The sequence below is a fragment of the Pyxicephalus adspersus genome, chromosome 7 (genome assembly GCF_032062135.1).
Source record: "Pyxicephalus adspersus chromosome 7, UCB_Pads_2.0, whole genome shotgun sequence".
NCBI classification, from domain to species: Eukaryota; Metazoa; Chordata; class Amphibia; order Anura; family Pyxicephalidae; genus Pyxicephalus; species Pyxicephalus adspersus.
Genome location: NC_092864.1, coordinates 36,731,748 through 36,758,983, shown reverse-complemented (window position 1 = coordinate 36,758,983; position 27,236 = coordinate 36,731,748). Strand labels below are relative to the sequence as shown.

Genomic DNA, 27,236 nt, shown 5'->3' with positions numbered 1-27,236 from the left:
GCTCCTCTTCTGCTGCATCTCTTTGTAGTTCTCTTCATTGGCTTCCACTTCTCCTGAGAATCAAATTCAAGCTCCTGTGCTTTGCCTTCAATTCCGTCCACAGTTCTTGTCCCACTTACCTTTCTGACCTAATAGAAAAATACTCCCCCTAGCTGCACCCTTTGCTCCTCCAATGACCTACTACTGACTTCCTCACTCATAACCTCATCACACGTACTTTTCTAGAGCTGTCCATACTCTATGGAATGGTCTTCCATGTCTCACATCTTTCTCCTACTTTCTGCTCATTTAAAAGAGCACTCAAAAACCATCTTTTCAAACTTGCTTACCCGTCTCCTTCTGTTTCCTAAACCCTCACTACTTCCCACTGTTCAATATCCCAGATTGTAAGCACTTCTGGACAGGGTCCTCCCTTCCTCCTGTGTCACTGTCTGTATCTGTCTGCAAATGGAAACTCCTATTTAACATACAGCGTTGTGTAATATGTTGGCACTATATAAATCCTGTTTATTAATAATACCAATAAAATTTGAAGGGTTCTCATGTTAAAAAAAGTTGAGAAACATTTCCGTATACCCTGCAATGAGGGTCTCCACGCATGTTAATCTATCTCTATCCTTTTACTTTGCAACTTTCTCTTCTAATCAAACTTTCACTGTGAGCAGAGGATTTTGTTTTCTTTATCACTTAGGAATGCAGACAAGGGGTTTTTGGAGATTCTTTAGAATTTGATAACATTTGTAAGATTTAGGTGACATAGTGCACTTCTCCTCCCCATGCAAACAATAGAACACATTGGTTGTAATTTGCTCAAGGAATTGCAGCAGTTCATATACCAAAGATGAATTAACACCTTACAACCCTATTATTTGGTTGCCAAAAAGTATAAAAAAGCTCATTGTAGGAAATCTAAGTACATCTGCAGAAGCAAGAAATGCTGTCATGTGTTCTATTCGAGTCAGTAAGTGCAAATTCAGTTTCTAGGGATTGTGTATAAAACAACAGCAGAAATCTGTCACCATGGTTGTTATCAAAGACAGTGTTACCCAGTTTAAACAATGATAAATGAAAGTCATTGGACCTTTTAATAAAGCCTTTCAAGAATGGAGAAGACTATTAGGGGAGAAGCTGGATGATCCATGAAACCTGGAATGGATTTCTTAAGAATAATTTGCTATAATTTGGCTAATGTTTTAAATCCATTGTAAGTTTGCTGGATCACCCAGGTTATCACATGATAGTCTATATTCTCCAGTCTTGGATAGCTTTAATAAATCGGGTCCAAAGTGTTAACTCTTATTAAAAAATAATGCAAAAAAATATAGAATTGATATACAAGGTATGTTACATTGTTTTTTAAGATTTTTTGGTTTAATAATTAAAATGTATATAAAATTAAAATATATAATATAAATAATAGTATATATGTATATAGTCTTACAGTTATATAATATTCTATAAAAGTATATAATATAAGTATAATGTATATTAGAATAGACCCCAACAGTTTTATTGTTGTGGTTGCAGTTGGATAAAACGACACAAGAGGGCAGCATTGACACACATACCACTAAAAAATAAATTCCATCATTGGAAGTGCAATATAAATGAGGAATTTATTGTATAAAAATATAATTATTCAACTTAAAGTACTAAAAAATGTCAAAAATAGTATATAATCGATGTAAATTCTAAACACTTAAAAATCATCACAGTGTCCATTTTACCATTGTTCCAACAAAAACTTTATCCAAACATTTCACAGCTATTCTTTCTTTATTATTAAAACTTGTGCAAGGCTTGAGCCATCAACTGTATTACATTTACAGATCACCATATGGAGATGACGTAGTGAGATCATGGGTTTCATTTTCTATATTCCTTTTTTTTAAACATTTTATGACAATGCAATTTTGCACCATATGTTTTAATGCTGCCTTGATGCTGGATTTGCTGGTTGTTTGTGTTGAATCCTTATTGCATTTTAGATTTGTTTTGGGGGAAGATGACTATAATACTCAGTAGAATAAGCCTGTAAAACACTTTCATGGAAATGAAGGATAATTATATAAAACTAAGAATGGGATAAGTGATCAAATCAAAACCACGGATACAGTATTCGGAGTGTGTGTTTCAGAAATGAATGTGAACTGCAAAGCATTTTACCAAAAAGGGTCCACAATACCTAAATTCCCTCTCTAATATCTCCCTGTGGACTTTCCAAAGGTCCCTGGATTTTTAGGAGATCCGAAGTTAAAGATTCTATCCTGCTAATTTTAATTAAAATGTAAAAAGATACATTGTTTATTTGTGGATGGACTACAGTCATTTAAACATAAGTTCAGATGGGCAATGAAGCTGTGGCGCAGTTATTGGTTCCCCTGCCCATAAACTACACAGTGCTTGTAGCATTGCACCCACAGCTACCCATAGAAGGCAAATGGGGCAGTAGTGAGCTCTTTAATATTGCCTGCTCCCTTTTGCTGTAAAATATTGAAAAGATGGATTATTAGGACCCAATACAGTGGCTAGGGAGCCAAGCAGCTGCCAAGGGGCTAACCACAGGGAGCCATCCCGGAACGCCCAATTCCCATTATTTGTCTGAACTTAGCTGGACCCTTATATTAACCTACTGTGTAACTCTATTTTTCATGCAAATATCCTAACGCCAGCTGACAATATTCCTATACAGGTAGTCCCTGAGTTAAGGAGGATTGTTGAGGGGGGGGAGGGGCGGTTTGCATGACTTGCAGAAGAAATCTTTTAATTAAACACAGCTGAGGTTGTGTGTGATCTTAAGGGCTAAGCTGATCTGTAACATCTTGTAACTTTTTATTGACCAAGACAAACTCATCAAAGCACAGCTTGCTCCAGAAGTTAATAAACGTCTAGGCTCCGAAAGTTTTTTTTTGCTTTGTTTGTGATCACAATGAGGATTTTATACAGTAACTGACACCACACTGCCTAATAATATGTTGAGACAAACATCTGTCCTAATTGCATTTATTAAAATATTGTACCTGTTCCGACTTACATACAAATTCAACTTAAGAACAAACCTATAGTCCCTATCTCGTATGTAACCCGGGGACTACCTATATTTAAAAATTAAATTTTTATTTTAAAGCGCAGCATATGTGTAAATGCAGGTCTTGTGTTCCCTGATTTGTGGCACCACTTTCTGCATTACAGAGAAGGAGGTTGTACAGCTGATCATATATTCTTCTTTTTTCTTTGATAATTTTATGGCTATCCTAAAGTGTACTTTTATACTTTTCTTAAACTTCTTTCATAGATTAGAAGTATGAGGGAAATGTTATAATCCATGTCAGGCTTTTACCACTGTCTGGGGCTCTGTGAAAGAGATTTTACCCAATTTTTCTTTTTCTAGTGATAACATTATAGCATTGTGGATAGCTATAAAGTAAAATGATATAAAATAGATATAAAACTATGACATGAGTTCATTTCCATTGTATCCAAAACTGGAAACTAAGTTTTGGCTTGACGTAAACTTTATTTTTTTGCTCATAAAGTGATCCAAAATTTTAAACTTAATATTAGTGTCCCCTAAATGTTTTGTTTCCCTCTCATCATATGTGTTTAGAATGGATATATGTTGCAAAATGTACAAACCTCATTACAAAATGTAAAGTGTCAAAAATGAGTTAGAAAAATGGAGTTATAAATTTAGGGCCCCTGCACCACACAAAAGGCATTGACAAGGTAGAGTGGCTTCCACATGCAAATGTATGCAACTAAAAACTATTTTTCCCAATTGGATGGTGAGACACAGAACAATGTATTGCGGGAACACAGCATAGGGCCACATGTTTCCCATCCCTAAAATATCAGGTACAGCTCCTATTGGTGATGCAAAGGATAACAGGAGAGCAATAGAGGATAAGAACACTCCTCTACTACTTTGTTTAAAATAGTCAATGAAAGTGTAACTATTTATGTACTTGCAGAAACACAAGATTAATTATCTCAGTCCTTAAAAAAAAGTTTTTTATTTCTATAATCAAGAATTTTTGCACCACCCTGCAATATGAACATGTGACCACTAGATGGCAGTATTCTTTAACAGGATTCCATTGCAGAAATATAAAAAAATGACAATTTTAAAGGGCTTTAAAAGTAACATAATGACTCATATCTTAAGGGCCAAACATTCTGTTCTTTTCTGAGACATTTTATATACTGACAAATTAATATCTTAGACATAATATAATCATTTAGAGATATTGGCATTCAGATACCTGGAAATAATGATTTATTAAATCTTATTGCCTTTAACGGCTGATTCATAGTTCGCACCTCTAATGACCATATTATAAGTTCAAAGCCCCACAATAGGGAAAATATAGAACCTCTTTTTGCCAGATGATTCTTCTTTCTGAGGCAGGTAACCCAAAATTTTATAATGAACAAAATTGACCATTTTTTTGTCTAAATGTTCACAATAATGGCTTCCAAGAAACTATTAGAACAATGTATGGTGGTTAAAGTGCAACTACAGTCCCACTTTGAACTTTGGCCATTCAGGCAGGTGATTATTGCAGAAAAGGAACTGTTTTTACCTGCCCGATCGCTCCACAGCTGTCAAATTTTATCAAGGTGCACTTGCCAGGAATAAATGAATGTCAGGCCATCCTAGGGAAGCCATTCAAGATAGCCAAATGAGTAGAAAGGTGGGGACACCCTTCGACCGAATCGTGATAGGTGGAGTATCGTGCGTTTAGGTATTCTTTAATGGGAAAGCAAATATGTTGTTTTTTTTGTGTTTCAAGATTGTATAATGACAAACAACATTTACTTGCAAACACATGCACTGGGTGTCTCCTCTTTGTAGTAGTGAATCTTCATAGTCCAGTCAGCAGGCTGGTGGCAAGCCAGAGACCAAATTGTGATGCTTAATTGGTAATGTGTCCCTATAGCAGGCAAAACCTATTTTAAATTTGTATTGCAATTTAACCATTTGTCCATGGTTTTAGATTAATTTCCACATAATAGAGGGAATGCCGAGAAAAAAAAAAAAAAAAATCAAAAAAAAGGAGGAAAAATTGGGGAAAAAAAAAAAAGAAAGGAAGAGAAAAAGGTAAAGGAAAAAAAAAACCAAAAGAGAAAAGTAAAGAAAAAAAGAAAAAAGAAAAACAAGAGGAGAGGTAAGGAAAGGCAAAATTGGGGAAAGAAGAGGAGAGGAGAGGAAAAGCAAGGAAATAAAGAAAAGGAGAAGATGGGAGGGAAAAGAAAGAGAGGAAGAGTGGAGAGAAGAAGAAACAAAGAAAGGAATGGAAGGCTTCTGCTTCCGGTAATGTTGATGCCAGAAAAACTCTCCCAAGCCCACAGATAGCAGCAAAGAAATCTCCAGCAACATAAAAAACAAGTGAGATCTCCATGTGACTTGTTAGGCGCTGGGTAGGAACCTGCCTGTCCATATACATAGACTTTCACCTCCGTCTCACTGACCTACTATTCCGTTAGGGCAAATCTGAAAACAAAAGCATTTGCAGCCCTGGAGCATTTCACTAAATTTATGTGGCTAACATCCAGATATTTCACTTCAATATGTGGAGGAATTGTTCTCAGAGCCGAGAGGGAATGGACATTTTTCTTACACATTAGCATCAAGATCTTTTTTCTGAATGTAATATAGACTTGCAAAATAAGGGAAATAACTTGAATGTCTGCCATTTATGATAATTTGTATTTTGCCTAACTTTCGCACTGTAAAATGTCATGTGTCTGGTGCTAAATATCCCGGCCCCTGTCCCCCCTGGGTTGGTTTGATAAAGCACACTGAGCACACATACAACTTTCTATTACATGACAGTCAAGGCTCCGCTGTTCCTGAATCCAATCCTGAGATGAAATACCCATGAAATAAAAGCCTTGGTTTGCTGAAACTTCCGGAAAATGTTTATACTGAAACACAAAATAAAACAATACAAGCTAGCAACCGTTAACTGAATGCTGTCGGTTTGTATAGCTCAATATATATATATATATATATATATATATATATATCTCACATAAAAGAAGCGGTAAGCATGTGTTTATGGTAAAACTATTGCAATAATGCTCCACATGCTTGTACTTTATGGCATAATCTACTGCATATATTAAATGCTTGTGATGGGGTGATGAATATGTACTAACACTTACCAGTTTCTTCTCTACCCCGGCAGCCAGCGCTATTCTTTATTGACCCCGGGCATTAGTGAGCCACTGACACAATAATGATTCATGATAGTAGCAACCTATAACTAATAGAGCAGGAGAGTTGGTTCGGGGGAACTGGTCATTTGGTGTGGAGGAACCACTTTAGTGTGTGCATGTGGTAGGGCTACTGTTTGAGTTTGGCTTCAAGTAGCTTGTCAAACTGATTTACAAGTTTCACAAATTGACAGTTTTTTTTAGAGATTTAAACAGTTATGCTATCAAAAACAACTTTTATTTTGGGTTCTATCCCCCCCTTCCTAGGATAACCACTAGGAATGCTCTCCACTCTATACCTTAACAATGGGCTCACAAACTGATGTTTTCTTAGTCCATCATTAGTCCACCCCATTGTTAAGGTATACAGTGGACAATGTTGCCTGGTGGTAGTTAGGGGCACACAAATAGAGTAGGAATCTGACTTCTGACCGGCTGAGAAGTCATGATTGCCAATCAGCCAGATTTTACACAGGGTCCACAAACCTTAACCAGCTACATTGTCCAGTGCACTGTAATGTCTGTAAGCATCTTTATGGTCTGGGCTTTTATGTAGTTTCTGTTAAAGGTTATGTTCATGGGTTAGAATCCTCAAGATTGGGGTCATTTTAGGGGTTGGAATCAGTGAGGTTTAAGCTAGAGTTGAGGTTAGGGTTAACATGCCTACTGCCAATGCAGAGAAGCAATAATTTCCAAAGGACTAATTGCCAAACATTGAAACTAATATTCACATTCTTCCTGCACCTATTGATGACATGTGGAGTGAGGAAAGGGGGCATTTTTTGTTTTTCAAAAAGATAATAGTTTGTAGAGGCTTTTTTTGAGCAATACCAAAGTTAACAACAACCAAGCCAGAAGGAAGGAGTTCATTCCAATCCCATTACTTTAGCAGAGTAACAAAAGGCTAGAACCCCTGCAAGATTTTTAAAGCCTGTATCCAGTATTTTAATCACTTCCTGTCTGGAGAAACCATGGCCAGCAGGGGAGGAAGTGACAGTCATTCTTTCTAATGGAGCCCCTACTAGCAGTAAAACAATGAATGGGTTGTACTTTATTATTTTACCAGCTACCTATTTTAAAACAATATCCTATTTTTCAATTTGACATATATATTGTGCACTAAAACAACCACTAGACCTTGACACGGAGTATCAGAGTGTTCCATCTTGTCTCTAGGCATAGCACATCATACCATGTTTGTGATTAAGCTTGTAAAATCCCCCGATAATCTGGTAATCGTTGAAATCATGTTGAGCCTTTTGTAAGGAAATATACCGTGACTTTATTACATTGATAGAGCCCAGCCACAGCTGTTTCTGCATTTAGAACATTACGAATGGCTCTATTTTCTTCCACATAAAGGATAAGCACATCCTCACCTTGGATTTTAGACCTCCACAGCAAGTTTGTCATGGAAATTAAATATAGGAGAGTGCAGTTTACAATGCTTGGCTTCCACCAGTGTTACTTCTCTACAGTGTTTCTAGTGTTGCCTATATGAGGTGACTATTTTTGGGGAACAATAGTGGTAAGGAGTGGTAAGGGAACATTTTGCATATACCAGGTTCCCCTTAAGCAGAACTGAACTTAAATCTTAAACTTACTTAAACTTAAAAAAAAAAATCTCACACACCTTTACTTCCGCAGATCTCTTGATTCCTCTGGAAATGTCCTGGATTGGGTCTCGCACTGTCCTGCAAGCCCTCTTAGTTCCGATGCGGAGGAAGTGCTGTACGCCGTTATCTTCATCCGTATTCTTTCTTCTTCTGGCTATGTCACCTGATCTTGAACTTTGCAGGCGAGAGATGGGGTGACTTAGCTTGCATTTTTTCCCATTGTAGAAAAGAAGCCTATTGTGCACATGCTCAGAAGGAGCAGCCAGAAGTCTACTGAGATACCCACGTGACAAATCCCAGGAGGCTCTGCCCTCCCGTTCTGTCTTTACCACCACAGGGTAGGGCCTTTTTTTTTTTTTAATTTTAATGTTTCTTACAAGATATATTTGTGTTTTCACCTTTGTTTTTTGCCTTGTCAGCAAGCCTCCAGCTTTATAATAATACCAATGTACCATGAGTCTGATTGAATCTTGTACATTTGGTTTCCACCAATCATAGTCATAGTGTAGCTGTGCAAGAGACCACATAAAACTAAATAAAAATTTAGGTATATATAATCATAATTTAAAAAAAATCAATAATATATAATAAAAATAGCTTAATTTTTGAAAATGCATATCTAGTGTGTTATTCAAATGCAGTAAAATGCATATTTGTAATTTTGAGTACAACCCCACAATGTTCAACCCCAATACAACCTGCCTTGGGCCAATGACCTAAGTCCCCAAGCCTTTGGATTCAGTGTGATGATGTGGGGTGCCCGTGGGGGTAGTGCTGTGCTTTGTGGTGTTTGTGGGTGTAGTTTTATCACTGGAGTGTTTGTGGGTGCAGTGTTATGACCTGGCTTGCATGTGGAAGCAATGTTATGACCTGGGGTGCCTGTGGGGGTAGTGTATGTTCTGGGGTGCATTTGAGGACAGTGATATTATCTGGGTGCCTGTGAGGGCAGTGTTATGATCTGCGTGTCTGTGAGGGCAGTGTTATGATCTGGGCTACCTCTGGGGCATTGCTTTGATCTGAGCTGCCTGTGGGGGCAGTGTTATGACTCAGGGTGCCTGTGGGGGCAGTTTTATGATCTAGGGTGACTGTGGGGGCAGTGTTATGATCTAGGGTTCCTGCGGGGGCAGTGTTATGATCTGGGGTGCCTGTGGGGGCAGTGTAATGTTTTGGGTTTGCTTCAGTTCGTCAGGTCTGGGTTCACCAACCCTATGTGCCCGTAAAATGAGGTCAGCATACCTGAATACACTATACAGGTTTTTCCATTCATTGAGTTTTTCTTCACAGGCAACACGGGCATATAGCAAAATGACAATGCTGGTATTCATCGGACTCAAATTGTGAAGTAGAAGTTCAGGGAGCAGGACCTTAACCCCATTGAGATTCTTGTGGATGGGCTGGAGAAAACTAGGGAAAAATGCCACTTTGGTCTGAAATAAATGTTGGGATGTTTCATAAGCTAACTGAAACTAAACTTTGCACCAAAATCAAAGCTAAAGGCAGGCCACCAAAATATGGCATATAGTGGAGAACTCAGGAATCTGACCTTACAGAAATATCAAATACTGAAGACTGTTGTGCCAGAATGGTGAAGAACTCGGTAAAAGAGGGTGAGAATAGTCTAGCTCTTGCAAGAGACTGATAGTATGTTAGATATGTAGAGGTATGTTTAAGTAGGGAACAAATGTTTTGTTTTTTTATGGCTAAGGGATGATGTCAAAGTTAAAGTTATGTCATAAGAAAGGATTAGGGGTTATGACATAGAATAGGGTTCAGGGTATTTTTTTAAGGGAGGGGGGTAATGGTCATTGTCTCATTGTTTATTCATTTTATCATTGCCCATTTGTTGCCTATGTACTGTCACGATTGTCCTTGTGATTCCTATAGATGGCAATGATTGCCAGAGTTCCATGTTTATCCTTGTGCTTCCTACATTTTGATACAGTTGGGAATGTATCTGCTGCCAAGTGTAAGAATGTGTTTTTTGACAGACCCCCACGATTGGAAAGGAAGAAAAAATATAACCAAGTGACTAAAGATTGCCATGAAAAACCCAGAAAACCCTTTTAGGACATACATTTCAGCTAAGGTCTAACTGTACCTCCCACACTCTTCTTGGTTGAGTCTCAGATGATCCGTGTGTATGGAATATGCTCTCAGTATATAAGAAATAGGGTAAAGGGAGAAAAAAAAAGTTCCTCCAACTGCCCACTTGTCCCACAATCTCACATCCTGGGTCTCCTTCCATCGATTTTTTTTTTATCATGCATTAGCAAACTAATCATCATTATGATAAGGTTTGCATGCAAGCCTGAATGTTGTCCAGGCAAACCACTTGAACACAGCAGTACTTTTTTACTTGGTGCCGCCTAGAAGCACAAACCACACACCTAATTGTTTGATTTGGGCATTTTCACCATTTTCCTCTATTACATTTGCTCTTGATGACCTGAATCCCTTAATTATATATTCTGATCATGAATCTCATGCTTCAGCCATAAGATTTCAGGTCATGGTAAGTAAAGAAATGAACAAACTCTGCAGATTAATCCCAGTGTTGTTTTGTTCTATACAGGAACAATGTTAATATATTCAAGACTCAGGCGGTTTTAAAGGCTGCTGCGATGTTAGAAAGGGCACACCGCTATTCTGACAGAAGATAAATATTACCTGATAATGAGGGCGGATGAATGGGGGCATTCTATACACCAATAAAAATATAAAGTCAAAAGAACATTTGGAAAAAAAATCCATGGCTCATAAAGTTTAGAGAAGTGGATTTAAAAGTTGTCATAAATAGATGCAAACTAGCAAAAAGTTAGTTATCCTAAATGTGAACTCCAACTTTACATATACCAATGAAGTAGAAATAAGTATTTGGAAGCTTTTTTCCATGCAAACATTTCTACATTTGACCATCCAGTTATGAAGTGTGCAGCTGTTTTGCAGAAGACCAATATTTTATTCTTGTTTCAGGGGCTCGCCATTCTATCCAGCGTTCTATCTATCCAAATATAAAAAATGAGTCCCTTTCCCACTGTGAATGCCTGAGATTGAGAACTTTTTTTTTACATTAGAGGAAAGCACCTTGATGATGCATGATTGATCTCAGGCTTGCCCCCAAGTATCCCAGAAGGCTGCGGTGTTCCCCTTTAGTGGCAGTTAAGATGGAAGAGTATAGAGTGGAGTACCAAAAATGTTTAAAAAATAAAATAAAAATATACCTTTTAACAGAATGTTAAAATGTGATGACTGGTCCACTTTACAGGTGCTGTCCCTGCCACATACTGTGATAGGCATAGCAGAATGTTCCATTCTCTTTCACTCTATCTTCTCCAATCATCATGTTCCTTGTTAGCAAATGAAGCAAAGTAGCACAGCTAAATGGCATAATGGGCAGCTTGCAGCCCCTTAAGAGGGACTGCAAAGTACTTGTCTTACAATTAAAAATTAAATGCATTTAATAGATGAAAACAGAGCTTCAGTAAACCTTGAGGATCTATTTAAAACTTTAAAAACGGCCAAGAACCACCTAAATATGCATGACCTGTACTCTTTAAGAGAATTGTACAGGACTTTAAATAGGTTTCTGTGATCTAAATTGGTTGTGTTGCTTTAAAATGAATGCCAATAGTAGGGGTTATGCAATCTCACTCCAGTGATTAATAGAAGTTGGGTATTAGAGAACTAATAATGGCCGGGAATAGGAGCAGGCTCTGCATAGTGCTGTATAAATCATTCGCTACCATTTTAATGAATAGCCGTCCAATCACTCTAATTTAAATGCACTTTGCCTTTTTGCATATACACTTCATCACTCTGGTGGTTGAGTCTGTCGTCAGGCGCCCTGTGCTGAATCAGCTCTTTGGCATCTCAAACTGTGTTCCATATTACTTCTTTTTACAAAGGGGAAGTCAGCACTTCAACCCCCCCTCTTTCCCGGTCTCCAGTTCACAAACTCAGAGAAACAAAAATTAAATTATAAGTAACCTTAACAATGAACTTCTCTTATTTACTTCTTATCGGTCAGTTTGGAATACCTTTGCAAGAGTTTTGTTCAAAATATCCAAAAAATACCTCTTGGCCCTCATAATCAGGCTAGTTCAGAAGCCCCAGATCCCCATATAATTCTGCCAGCCTCCATCCCCTTCTTTAACCCAAATCTTAAATAGGGATAAAGTTATCGGAAGAAGCTGTTTTATTATATAAACCTCAAAAACGTATACCCAAACAAAAAAAACATAGCTTTATTAATAAAGCAACCATATAAATATTGTTGACCAGAAAAAATCTGGCTGCAGATCCCAGCAGGCATTATAGGCAAAAATACCAGGCCAATGGGATCTGCCACAATTTCATATTTTTGTCTCCCAGCCGCACGCTACCATTTTTAGGGTCTCAATATAAATTACTTACAGACCCATCTCTGGTCCCACTACCTGTTCATTACCATTTTACTTTGTAACTTAGAGGACAACATTCCAAAGGTGGGCTCCCTTTACAATTCTTCAGCACTACTAAGACTGCTGGCTTCCTGAACCTTAACCACCAACACCCACACCCACTAAGCAGCAAACAGGTCACAACACTCCAATTGGTAGGAAACTTTCTCTCCTCCAGCCAATCTTCTAGCATTTTATTTTCCTGTCCATCTCTTTATCATTATTCTGAAACTCCATGCCTTTTCCCATTACCCCATTTACCAGTCAACTCATTGTCCTTCCAATAACTCTAAACACTTTCCTTAACAACCTACATCTTCTATCTGTTCTTCACACCCTGCCATGTAGCTTGTGCACCCATTCTTGTTTTCTTTTTGGTTCTGGGCTAAACTATATTAATAGTTAACTATATTACTAATATATTAATAATAAAAGGCAGAGGGTAGAACAGGGAATCTTGATCTAAGACTTCTACTATGTACAAAGTTTCGCAGATGCCACTCTCTGCTTCCAGTGAATTGGCAATGACATTCTTTTGGATTCTGTGCATAAACTTTAGCCCCCTTCTGTACTAGCAGATATAAGGACTGCAATTTATAAATGCAATTCGGCTCTCACTTCTACCATGCAAACATAATTTTGCATGAAAAGCTGATCCTTCAGTTTCATGATTAATTAAACAAATACCACTCTCCCTGGGATCACCCAAAACAGTGATTGAAATAATCCATCACTGTCCAAAAATAGATTTCTATTAAGTCTTCTCCCATGCTATTCAAACGCTGAGCAAGACAAAGCTAGGTTTAATGGTTATTATCATAGACATAAAGAAAGAATAGCATAAAATATTACAGCAGAAAAATCCTTAAAACATCCATTGTTTGCAGGGAAGGAATGCATTTTTGAAAGAACACATACATATTTTACCATTTTTCTATTGTCAATATATTGCACCCACCCACAAATAGGCATAAGCCGTTTTCCTTTTGGAAAGATGCCATATTTAGTTAAAGCCCAATAACAATAACAGCCTTAGTAATAAATCTAAAGCAACTACTCTCAACCAGAGTTCCATGGAACCCTAGGGTTCCTCCAGTTATAAGGGGTTATTAATTCTTAGGCTGATAAACCTCTTCTGTCTAATGGGGACTGTATATTTCTTGGTCCAACGCTATTTGTCAGAGCCAGTAGAATGATACCAGTGACATGTTAGATGTTTAGAAGGGTGGCGTTTGGAGTAACACTGTAAAGGTCCTTCTTCCCTAATAATCTGCATAATGGGGGCATTCTTTTCACTAACCCTCAAGTAATTCATTTTATAAGGGGTTTTCTGTGACCTGAAATGTATTTCAAGGGTTCCTTTGGGTTAAAAAGTTTGAGACAGGCTGATCCAATGGCTTTATTTGGACTTAAATTATGCACCTCATACAAAATTGTGTGTGTAATGATCAAAAATAAATCAACATATCAATGACTGCACGCTTTTTAAATACTTAGATGGTATTAAACCAAAAATGGTATTAATAGCCTGAAACACCCACTACCATCTAGAGCAGTCTTTCTCAACCTTTTTGACATGGGTGAGCCTCTTAAAAATACCTTTCAGGTCTTCAGGGAACCGTTAGAATTCTTATATCCACAGCTTACAGTACATTAGTGTGGCGGTCAACAAAATAATGTCTCTTATATTGCTGGCCATTTAGGAGGCTGATTTTCTTACATATAGCCAAAAAGATCATTGTCATCGGTTAAACTGACCTGACAGTCACAAACTGCTCATTGTTTAAGGAACAACAATCTCTGGAGGAACTGTAGGGTTCCAGAAAACCCTGGTTAAGAAAAACTGATCTTGAGGAATTAGAAAAATATGAAGAAAATTGGCTGCAATTTTAATAAGTATTACACATACCAACAATTTTTGCCATAAGATCCACAATACATTCGTCACTAAGTGCCCATGGACGTTTACCAATAAAATGGCCGTGAACACCCCTAAAGAGAAATACAAAAATGAATTATAAATATATTTTACTTTAGTATTTATGGTCTCGCTAACTTTAATAATAGATATTAACAAATTGTCCTTTAAGTTAGAGATATACAGTATTAGTCAAGAGTTATGCAATACCTAAATATAAAAAGCAACCCCAAACAAATATATAAAACACCTTTGTATGTCTTTGTTTGGTAGTAAAGTTTGACCTTTTACAGTAGAGATTTTAAATCTCAAAGGAAGGCTATATACAGCATTTATAGTGTTTAATTGAATCATGCAGCATAAAAAGTTTCTTTTGGTTCTCCAGCCATTTGCCATTTCTCCAGCTGTGTGCTGAATCTCTGGTGGCCCTGTATACCGCCACAGTAACACATGTGTACCATCGACAACCCTCATGCTTCCTAAACTTTGGTGATGATCAGGGCTTGGGGATGATCAGGGCTTGAGCCACCACCAGCAGCGACACAGGGTTCTTCTGTACTAGGCCCCATTCAAAATAGCTTGACTCTTGCAATTATGAAGCGTGGGGTCCAAAAATTTCTGATGTCAGCTTTTGGCAATACACCACTGTTCTATAGTTGTAGACTTTAAAAATTGGTTAAACTGCTTCTTGTTCTTGTACAGCACTGTACTTTACTGTACAGCAAACATCTCCAGATGCCTGGTTGTATCCTCTGCATATTTTCACATCATCAGGAAAACAAAAATTATTATACTATAAATATAGGAAACAGAGCTCATAACACTGCACCCTAAAGTACCTGATTCTCAACCACCAAGCCTTTCATTGGACATAAATTGGTGTAGGTAGTAGGAGGTAGAAGCCCAGTGAATAATAATGCTAGCTATAAGTCACAAGCCTTTCAACATATAGAACACTGGTTTGCTTGAAAGCTGAAAACTAAGCAAACAGATAAATTATTGGTAAATAATAATTTAATTATTTTAAATTATTTTTTTAAATAAAGAAATTAATTGTTTTTGCACAGTTTTCACCACAGCTAGGTGCATAATACCACTTAGAGTTGGGGGGTCTTCGCTCCACTTCAAGCCATCTGGAAGGACAGAGAAAGAACTACAGAAGGCTGATAAGGCCATCCTTAAGCTGAGCTCCATCAGCATGTTTCCTATAACACCTGACTAGCACCCAATCCTACCCCTTCCTCCCCCAGTATGAATGCAGCTGTATAGTGAAGTGCAAGATAATAACAAATTCAGGTTCTCACAACATAACTTTCATTACAATAAAAACAATGCTATGTTGTTAATGAAATAGCATCATTTCTTTTAGACTTTTTTATCTGTCTGAGTACAGCTTTGAATTGTTCCACTTTGTGAATTCCATAGCTGCAGATTTAAAAAAAAAACAATATATATATATATATATATATATATAAAATAAATATATAAATAAAATATTCACATCAGTGACAGGAACTGATCCCCATATTTAAAAGCAATACATAAACATCCAATGCCTCCCATACTGTACAATGAAAATATTCCAGAGCAAACAGAGCAAATTCTAAGCAATTGTTGCAGAACTGGGCTGTGAAAACCCGGCCGAATATGTTATTCTAATCAGCGTAGATAATGGCGGTTTTGCTGCTGGCACCGATCTCTCTGTGTCCTATCATATTTGCAGTCTGCTGTAAAATGCTATGCAGATCTGTTATAATCCTTCGTCTTCCCAGACTTTTTAGGCAGTGAAATAATTAACATTGACGGCGCTGAAGGAGCTCACAGGGTTAAAGGTTCTGTAGCTTGTCACATCTTTCAAAATAGCTGCTGGTGGCCGGGGTTGGGGGTTTGAAGCGTAACATTCCCATAAGGAGAAAATAGATTTTAAAGGGGGATAGAGTGTGACACCTTAAAAAGCAACAGAAAATGCTGAGCTGGCCATAAAAGTCTATGAAGTTAAAAAAGAAAAAATGTATTAAGGTAATGCGTCTTATTTAAGTTCAGCAAACTGTGATTTATGTGAACTTAGATGACTTTGAATAGTACCTGTTACAGGCATCTGTGAAAGCAAATTTTGTTGTACAATAAACCAACAGGTAGAAGTATTTAGTTTGTTGGTTTGCTGGGAATTGATGGCATGAATGCAGAATGAGATTTTCACTGAGCCCTTCTTTTTTTTTACCTAAAGGCTGAACTCCAGGCAGTCAGTTAAACAAACTGATAATATATTTAATGTACAGCCCTGCGTAATATGTTGGTGCTATATAAATAATGTTTATTATTATTAATAATATTAATAATAATAATATTAAAATACGGTAGCTGCTATACCTGAAAAAGGTTTTGTATTTCTGTGCACTCTATTCTAAGCTTTATACAACACTATCCTACTAGGCAAAGTAGGAGACTTATACTGCAGTTTAATTGACACTTACAGGTCTTGTCCCTCCCCCAGTTTGAAAATTGGACAGTAAAGGAGTAACAGCAGACTGATGAGGTCATTGCTCTGCTCGAACCTCCTGTTAGAAGTTGACTGTGTACAGTGAATTAATAAAACAGCAAAGCCAAGTAAGAATTTTAGTGCACAAGGGGAACTACTAGATTGTAAGCTCTTTAGGGCAGGGTCTTCTCCTCCTGTGTCACTGTCTGTATTTGTCTGTCATTTGCAACCCCTATTAATGTACAGCGCTGCGTAATATGTTGGCGCTATATAAACCCTGTTTAATAATAATAATAATATGAATAATAACTGGGGAAGGGTGGAGGGAAGTCTGTACGTTAGGTTTAAAGAATATAAAGTATATTTTTCCCCCACTACCCCAACCTAATTTAACCAACCCATCTTCCATGCATTTCTACTTACTGCTTGCTTCCTAGCCATAAGTCTTCTTTTCTGCCCCAACAGTCTAATCTCATTGACTTGCATAGAATTCTGGCATTTTTCATATAAATTATGTTTAGTTCAGAATGAAGAATGAGACGAAGAGCAAAATACATGAGGGGTATTAAAATATTTATTGGGTTAGCTTTTGCAGTGAACTGACTACTAACCAAATAATATGCCTAACACTTTCTAGGGTGCATTTGTCTCTACATTCTTACCATTCTTTATGATCAGTGAAAAGCATAAATGACCATTGTAGCTGCATGTACTGTAAAGTAATTCAACCACAAAGAACAACACAGCAGAGACCATGAAGTTGGGTTTTTGTGACTATATTGCAGCTGTTTTTTTCAGTAGAGGGCTTGCAGACTGGTAAATCACTACTGCCAGAAAAAAAAACATTGGAAGTGGCCTTACAGGACACTGTCTTCATGGAGTTTATATGATCTCCCCATGTTTGCATCCGAAAAACATGCAGTTAGGTTAATTGGCTTCACCCCAAACAATTTGCCTTAGACAATGTGTTAATGACACATGACCATGGTAGGGGTATTAGATTTTCAGCCCTTTTGAGAAAAAGTTAGTGAGAAGACTATGTACCTTGTACAGAACTGCAAAATATAACTGCCATGTATAAATATTAAGTTGATAATAATAAGAGGGTAGCTGTCAGGATCAGCAGATATTTCCACTGGAAAGAAGGACCATATTTCATTTGTTTGGACCAGGTGGACTGATGGACAGAGAAGGTGTCAGACAAGGCGAAGGTCAGGTAACAGGCCGAGGTCAGGGCAGGCGGCGGATAAAGTGAGGTAACAGGCCAAGGTAAAACACAGAAAATTTAAACATACAACTAGCTGGCAGATAGGCAGGAAATGCACTGAGGATCCAGCAAATAGAGCCTGGAATTAAGCTAGCGGCCAATAGAAGGACAAGGTTAGAACCAGGAACTACTCTGCTCATTGGCTGCTCGCATTTCCTGAAATACCTCTCAGCTAAGCACAGCCCCAGAGAAAAAATAGGTACATCTTTGCACATCTAAAGGGAAGCTGAGGATGCTGCAGGCTGCTGGACAGATGATCTGAGGCAGAGTGTTAACAGTTTGTCCTGAAAATGTTAGTCTAGAAGAATGGGCATTACTAGGCTTGAAAAATGGACAATATAACCACAATAAACATCACCACTGAAAGCATTTTTATTACTGTTGATAAAAGATAAAAATGCCTGTTTATGCTGCTAGAAATCCAGTGATTTCCTGTGTCTGTGTGCTTTTCAGTTTAGTCACTATCTTATCAATGAAATGGGAATAAGGGGAGAAAGATTCTCATTATCCCTAAAATCTTATAATGAATTGCCAACCCCTAAGAAACTAAATGTATTAGAGAGTTCTTTTATTCGGTCCAGGTATTACTGGGTGAGTATGAACAATAAGGAGAGGATTTGTGGCAGAACATCATATATGTATTCATTCAAAGAAATACAAAGATACACATTTATGTTACATAAAGGTTCCCATTGTGAAAACTGTATTTTGTGAGTTCATATTTGCAAGCAATAAAATCATAATCAAAATGAGATCATCCATGTAGGGCTTCCTCAAGGGACATTATAAGTGGTGACACATTACACAGGACACTCACACTGAAGCTTTTCAGGGGTGCTCAAACTTAAGTGTTTTTCCCATGAATAGCTATTACCGGGCATTAAAGGTATCCCTTCATCCATTGCCTGGTGCCCTGAATTCAGAAGACATCCACCATATTTGATTTTCACTGCCCCTGCTGGCCAAGTGGTATAGGCTGAGATGTTGGGCAAGTAGTAAAGAGCACTCAAAACATTCTGTATAGTAAAAAAGCACGTGGCTGTAATATATGCCAACTTACAATGTATGTAATACATTCCAATTTACTAGTCCTTAGGTGTGGTGGCTACATTAGTTTTCAGGCTGGGAACATTTTAGTCAGTTCAGAAAAAAAGCTGGTAATTTTGTCAGACATGTAGTGTCCTTATCAGGGGTGTACACAGGGAAGTGCAAAGTGTGCCACTGCACAAGGGCCCTCAAACCCTCCTTAGTTATTAGGGGTCCCAAGTCAAATTTTATAGTCATGGTCAAGTCAGTTCTGCACAGGGGCTCACTAACGGCTATGTCCGACACTGGTTATCATCTAGGGACACGTAAGTCTACATTGGTAAAATACAAGATAGGCATTTCATATTTTAGCTAAAATAAAATATAATAATAATATTTCATTTGATTTTTTTTTGCATATTGCAGCTTTGCTTTAAGATTTGATAGACTTGATGTCTCTTATGACCTTTCTGACCACGTTACTGTGCTAAAACCATCTTCGGGGTCCAAAATAAATGTCACATTCCTCTTTTTCATTTCTGAAAGCCAGACCTTAAGTAATTAATTGTTGATTTCTGTCATCATTTTATTATTGATCCGTCAACTAATTCCAATAATGCAGAACGTTACAAATGATTAAAAGCCAAACGTGGCTTTGAAAAAAGGAAAAACTTTAATGAGTGCTGACTTCTTTCACCTCTACTTTCTCTGCTAGCAGCTCAATATTGGCCATCTAATTGCTAAATCCCACGGTGACAGTGAATGCTGGGGGGAATCTAAGTGCTGCTACTAATGGTTTTAAGCACTTCAGGCTTGTGATGGCTCGAATCATCCTCGCACCCTTTGTACATAAATTCTGAAGTTAATTCCAGGAATCCATTTGATCATCACTGTCGACCTTGTCACTGGAATGAGCTTTATAGAAAGCTAAACATTCGCCGTGAACAAGGTTAACAGAAATGGCTTTCTTCTAAATGTTTAGAACATATGCTTTTTATGTAGCAAAATAACTCAGCAAAATACTTATTTTTCAGTGGATTTATGGCTAGGACATACACATTCAGGTATTTACATTCTTAGCAAGCAGTGAATGAGCTTTTAACAAAGCTCTCTCTGACCTTTGTGGCAATGTGGAGCAATTCATTCTCAGGGTTAACAGAAGAAGTGTTAATGTCATTGATGTTCTTTGATGGTAGCTCAGCTTCACCTTCCTAGAAGAGACCTAAAATCCCAGCTCAACCCAATACCCTCTCGGATTACCGTTGGGTTCCCTCCCAGCACTGACATGGCAGCTTATCTGATTCTACAACTTCTTTTCCCAGCAGTGACTCAGAAATTCAGCTCACATTGCTCCCCTACTCTCCCTTTCTAGCAGTAATCCAAAACAAACAAAAAAAAAAAAAACAGCTTGTCCTGCACCTTAACAGCAGTAACTCAACAGATCAACTCAACCTGCCCCAAACTTCCCAAGCTTTCTTAGCTTTAATCTAAGCAAAAAAAAAAAAAGAAGATGGGGGGACCTGTGTGGGCCGGAAAGCAGAGCAAGTAGGTCAGTGTTGAGATGATAAAGCAGAAAGAGCCAAATGCTAAGAGAATGCCTTGGACAACATTGTGTCTTCTCTTGTAAATATTGGGGATGCATTGACCCACAGTCCCTGCAGCTACCAGGGTCATCAATATCTTGTCCTAGTTATAGCCAGGCTTTTTTTTCTGCTTCTTCTTGTTTGTGAAAAGTGTGTAACTGTTTAAGATATACTTACATTTTTGCCCATTTGTCCAATTCTTCATCAATGTAGTCCTTAACTTTCTTTGGTTGAAGCCCAAGGGAGTTGCCACAAAAGTATATGCAATTGTCTTCTTCGTTAATAAGAGATTTCTCTACTGTATGAAATAAAGACAAACTCATGTAAGTAGTATGGTACAACCCAACAAAAACACTGTTTACAGCTCAAAGATAAATGTTTAATTCCAGACAGATAAGAAAAGAATACAACAATCAAGGCAATTATGACGTATTAAAAAAAGTAAACAAATCTTAACTTGTGATAGGAAATCTCACTTTGGTAACCACAAACCTCTGTATAGTAAGATTGTATTTCTTGATTTGTCTAGAATTCATGTAGCAGACATACCTTTTCCCTTATTTCTCCATTTTACAGGCAACTTTTATTTGTAAAGGCGTCGTTATCTACATCATCATGTAAAACGCAGCACCAGTGGTCCTGCATTGTACGTGTGAGCCAACCCATATTCCAGGGCTTGAGCAGAAAAAAAGTACACCAACTGCCTGGGGACCAAGGAATTATTCTTATTAAATGGTATATAGCACTAGACCTTTTATTCAGCACTGTACATTTAATAAGGGATGCAAAAGACAGACAGACAAGACACAAGAGAAGGAAAGGGTCCTGCCCAGAAGAGCTTACAGTCAAACTTCTTGTACACATTTTAACTGTATAATTACCTGTTTGCTTGGAGTTCAGCCTTATTGTGTGACATTATCCATGATTGTGATCTTCAGTCATTGTGTATCCAAGTCCATCAATGTCTGTCAAGCTATGAATTAATTTTCCCCCAGCAATACATTTTCAAGACCTTGTGAATTCACCTTTGAGTTCCATGACCTCTGTATATTTCTATGGTCTCTGAACTCCTTTGTTAATCCAAATAATCCTAGAGTTACCATAAAGGGTACATTATCCCATAAATTATAAACAAGCACAACCCAATCAATGAAAACTTGCATCAGGATTTAAAACTGTTTCCCAGCTGCATCAGAACTAATCACATACGTTACAGTTCATTACATAGTTTTCTTATGAAAAATGTACGGATAACCTAAAAACTGTGTTGAAAGGTTTTTTTTTATGGATAGGAGAAGATCATTGCTAGATCTGTCCAATATTCATTAGACAAGAGCAGGAGGCACGGTCGGTCAATTGTCTTTGGAACAGCAAAAAATTGGCCATTTTGGATACTATTTTTCCAGTTAAGTAAGGAAGAAAACAATCTTAGCACTAGCACAACCTAAGACAGAAATAGAGAGTGTCTAAAGATGTGTATGATATATTTCTCTCACTGGAAATCATCTTTCCTGATTTTATTTCAGTAGCAGTAGTTCCATGGAAAGGGGAGTGGGGAGGACAAGGGGGAGGCACCCTGCTGCAACCTCCTCCATAAAATATGACATTGGTTGTTCTTGTTCATTTAGTGATCAACTGCAGTGTTTCACTAATAGACGTCAGGGGACCACTGTACACATGCTAGATTTTTTACCTGAGATAATCACTAGCATTTGTTTTAGGCAAATACCATCTAGTGTACATAGTTATAGGGCTTGGAGTGGGTGTTTGAATTTAGAGTAGAAATGGGTATGTTTAGAGGTCAGTGTTGTCACAGATCCCCACAGGTCCAGGTCATCTGTGCCTCCTTCTTGCTTACCCTCCTTGGAGCCCCCAGCTGCCAGCACCATCTCTGCCTCTGGATCCAACACTCTGCACACTTCCTGTTCCAGGTCAGGTGATTCTGTGTCAGCTGCTCCCTTGCCTCAGAGAACCACCCTCTGCTGGCAAACATCTCAATAACACCTGAGATTATCTCAGCAACAGCACTCCCTCTGCTGGTGGGATTGATGTTTGTGGCTCACTTGATCTACACCCATCACATGACATTCCCTTTCTAAAGAAGTGACCTGGCAGTTGCCTGACCAGGCAGTTGCCTGACCAAGGAGTTCCTTTAGCGCTGCATCCAGGTTCCTGTTGTTTGTTTCTCCTGTTCCAGATTCTTCGTGTACTGACCCCGGCTTGTTTCCTGACCACTCTTGTTCGCTGCCTGCCCTGACCTTTTGGCTTATCTGACTATTCTCCTGGATTTCCCTTTTGCACTACATTTTGGTTCCAGCTTGTTAGCAATCACCTGCCTTGGCTTGCTGCACAACATCCTCACCTCTAGAGGCTCTGGAGAAGACCAAGCTACTGCTTAGACCTTGCGGCCCATGCACATCTCCACCCACAGGGGTCTACACTTGGCCTTGTGGAGCCATGACAAGTGTTGTGTGTTTGAAGGTCTATCAATGAATGTGTCTGGAAGCCTAAAATGAGTGTGATTGGGGCCATCAGTGAGTGTGTCATAAGTGGAGTGTTTAGGGGTCATCAGTGGGTTGTTTAGGAGCCCATAATGGGTGTGCTTGGAAACCCAGAAATGGTGTGTGGGCGCCTGTAGTCTATTTTCCTTATGTAAAATAAAGCATATAATTTCCTGCTAACATTGAACAGTCATATAGAAAGTTTTTTGTAGATGTTCAATGATGAATGCAAAGTGTGTACAGTAATTCATATCATCATAAAAAAAAACTAGCAGGAACCCTCCCTCTCAAATACTTTATCACCAATCTGGGAAAGTTTACATTTAAAGTTAACATTTAAATGTTAAGGTGAGAATGTTTTTGTGTTTTTGGGGGGCAGTGGTGGATTGAGGGCTGAAATGGGTGTGTGTTGAAGGGCTACCAGTAAGTGTGCTTGGGAAACTACACGGAAAGTATGTAGGAGCCTTTAGTAGGTTGTCTAAGAACCTAGGTGGGTGTGTTTAAGGGCCATGAATGGGTAAATCTGGGAGCCTATAGTCCATGGGTTTGGTAGCCCAAAAATAATGTGTTTGGGTGACTGAAGTAAGTAAGTTGGGGAGCCCAGAGTAACAGGAGCCTGCAATGGGCATGTGTCCGCGTGGGTTTCCTCTGGGTACACTGGATTTCTCCTACATCCCAAAAAAACATACAGTTAGGTTAATTGGCTTTCCTCTCTAAAATTGACCTTAGACTGTGTTAATGACATATGACTTTAGTAGGGACCTTTTATTGTGATCCCCTTTGAGAAACAGGTAGAGACATCGCTGCCTATTATGTTGGCGATATATAAATACGGGCTAATAATAATAATACTGTGCCTAGGAGCATAGAGTAGATGTGTTCATTAACCAAGGATCCTGCAGTCGGTCTGAGAGCATGTAGAGGCTTTGTTCAGAAGGTTAAAAAGGACAAGATTTTGGAATCCATAGCGGATGTGTTCTGTATCCTGCAGATGTTGTGCTTAGAAATGTATGTCTTGCATAACTGAAAAAAATAGTTGTTCCCAGATAACCGATAATGTTGAGATGGGATTGAGATAGGAGTGGTATGGTACAAAACAGGAATGCCTGGATCAAAAGCTGAATTAAATGGTCTTACAGAGAGTACAAAATGGTGGTTTGTGGCATAAAGCTTGAACACTTGAAAAATGTTTTAGAGTATGGTCTGAAACAGTGATTCTCAACCAGAGATTCCTAGGGGTTCCTTGAGCAATGAACATGGGTGACATTCTTCCCAATGTCCATCCATGTAGGAGGCATTCTTTCCATGCTACACTAATATGCTGTGAATATAGAAATTATAATAGGGGTTCCCTGAAGACCTGCAAGTTATTTCAAAGGGTTCCTCCATGTTACAAAGGTTGAGAAACTGCTCTAGAGTGTGCCTATAGTTATGTATAGCAGTTCAACCGAGTCTGTCTGCCATATAGAAGATATATAATAAGCACTGCAATATGATTGGCGGCTTTGTATTACACCAAATTTTCCCTCAGATTGAGTTCTTTTACATGAATCACAGTCTCAGTAGTTTTAGTAAAGCTCTTTTCATTACATTTCATGTTATGATAAAACGATGCAGGATCAAAGCCAAATGTTCAAAAAAATAAGTGAATATGTCTTACTTGCTGGCAAATCCTTTTTCGTTGGAATGTGAAAACATTGTTTAAGATGCTTTAATTCATCTTCATTGTCCAAGTGAATAGCTAGTTTCTCATCGACTATGCTGCAGCCTAGCTCAGACGCTAGCTTTTCCAATGTTGTTACGGGTGACGTATGAGGAGATGAATTCATGATGATGGAGAGAGATTAGCTGTACTGAGCAACACTAAGCAGACCTGAAATGAAGACAATGTCCACAAGAATATGGATCAAATACATTTAAAAATTCCACTTTCTGACATAATGGAGAAATATTGTCTCTGCTTCAATGTCAACTTCTATTCTGTATGGGAAAAGAACGGCACGACTCGTCCCAGACTGCATTCACAATTTTCATGGTCAAGTGGCTATTGGAAAACAAATTTTGCTTTGTATATCAGCTGCAGTACAGCAGATACCCAAACAAGAATTTTCTTTAGTGCCTGTTCCAACTAATGCAATGTTTTTATTTAATTCTAGTGGAATATCAATCACATTGTTGTGTGTTACATTAGGACAACACCTTCACATTTAGATGAATACGCTGCTCAATACAGCACAAAAAAAGAAAAATATAGTAAAAGCTACATTTCAAAAAGCACATTGTACATCAATTGATGATGATGCTGCAGTGTGTTCGCAAAATGCATTTGCGATGCCATTAAGAATAGTTATCAACACAGTGTCGTGACACAAAATCGGCCTGCTTTATTAAAGCTCTCCAAAACTGCAGAAGATCAAGCAAACCTGGAATGGATCTGGTCCAGGATTAAAAACATTTGGTAACCAATAGCAAACAATATTTTAGAAATCTATTTCAGGTTTGAATTGGATCACTCAGTTTCTCCCATTGTAGTCTAACTTTTCCAGTTCCAGTATTTGGGATACACGGCGGAACCGTCATCATGGTTTGCTATGTGAACAGCCTAAACAACTCAAATTTAACTCAATAGTAAATCAACCCATATATGTCCAAACATATGTGAACTAGTAAGGTGTTTCCAGTGCACAGTCTATACCTTAACCTTGTAGCAACAGCTTGAGGAAAACACTTTTCTGATCCATCAAGACTGGAACCCAGTATATAAACAATGTCTATAAATAGTATATAAATATGGTTTGACAAGTTTGATATGGTGAGTGGTCTGGTCAAAGCCCTGAACTCACAGAATAACCCAAGGATAAACCAAAACATTGATGGTGAGTAGGGGTGAGGTTTGAGTTTGTTTGAGTTTGGGTTCACAGTAAACCTTAGGTGTTCTGCTTGGCAAGTTCAAACAGTAGCATGCATATTCACAAGTAGCACACCCCAAAGTAGTCAGCATCTTCAACATGCTGTCTAAGCTGTACTAAACAGGCAATGCATGCAGCTGATACCAAGCCAAATGCTGGTACCTATACAGCTTATATAACAAAAATCATGAAAATCCACCCAATGCCAATGCTTTGCATTGTCATTACTGGAGAGATTGTTTGTAACTTCTTGTTTCAGAGTAACGGGATGGGATGTACACAAGAACCTCCCCAATGAAGACAGATATAATTATAAAACACATTGGCAATGTTTTCATGGCTGCTTGTGCCTTCCAGCCCTAGTGACCCATCCACTGGTTATCCCTAAAACTCTTAATAAAGGATAATCAAACCAAGAAGTTACAGACAGGTATGAAAGCTGACCCAAAATTCCAACTCTTCCCCACTACCGGTATATCAAATCTTTATTGAACCTTTTACAACACTGCTTGGTTTATTACCTCCCCATAACAAACACATGACTGCCACCAACTTCTTTTATGTCAATGCACCAGAATGACAGCCAAACAGCTAAACAAAAAAATAAACAGCAATCACAGCTTACATATTTGTCTCAACATGGGGTTCCTTTAAAGAGAAGACAGGCAGAGAAATAGAAATGATGTAGTATATAGCAATATAAAGTACATACCTTAAGGTGGTAGACTATGAATTGGCGTAACGTCTTGATGTAACACAAAACTTTACGGCATGCACAAACAAATCATTTCATTCTTTGCATGGTTTGCAGTACCTGTCCTGATTAGTTTTTTTTTTTACACGCCCCTTTAGTCAGCAAATAACTAGAAGGTAGCAAAGGTTATTCTCTCTACAAGTAAGCAAACACTGTGAGCTTAGCTTTCTAGCAGTGAATAACATTGACTTTTGAGTCTATGAGGATTAAATTGCCAATTCTTCATTTTATGTTGTTTGTCTAAATATTTGGAATTGGATCTCTTCTCATAGAAGTGACAACAAAATGCAATGTAAACATGTTGAATTTATTGTATTATGCTGTATGTGGGATTTAAGTGTGCCACAGATATTATAATTGTCATTTACACAGAAGTCAGTGTCAGCACAATTCTCTGACAATTAATCTTTCGGCGTGTTATAAATGCGGTTGATATCAGCCTGCTCATTGGTTGCCATGATTTTCCATACCAGTCACCATGTCACTGCTGTGTCCCATACTGATGTAGCAGCAGGCATGAGCAAA

General features: G+C 38.1%; 1 protein-coding gene across 1 annotated transcript in view; it reads right to left on the bottom strand.

Annotated features, from left to right (window-relative positions):
• Positions 1 to 26,794, bottom strand: part of KYNU (kynureninase) — a 51,937-nt gene extending 25,143 nt beyond the window's left edge. The window contains exons 1-4 of the mRNA XM_072419084.1: positions 26,670 to 26,794; positions 24,709 to 24,921; positions 20,725 to 20,845; positions 14,184 to 14,266 (exon numbers count right to left, since the gene is read on the bottom strand). Of these exons, the coding sequence (XP_072275185.1) occupies positions 14,184 to 14,266; positions 20,725 to 20,845; positions 24,709 to 24,877 (373 nt within the window). The 5' untranslated portion in view covers positions 24,878 to 24,921; positions 26,670 to 26,794. The remainder of the gene's footprint in view (positions 1 to 14,183; positions 14,267 to 20,724; positions 20,846 to 24,708; positions 24,922 to 26,669) is intronic.
• Between the last annotated feature and the right edge of the window lie 442 nt (positions 26,795 to 27,236).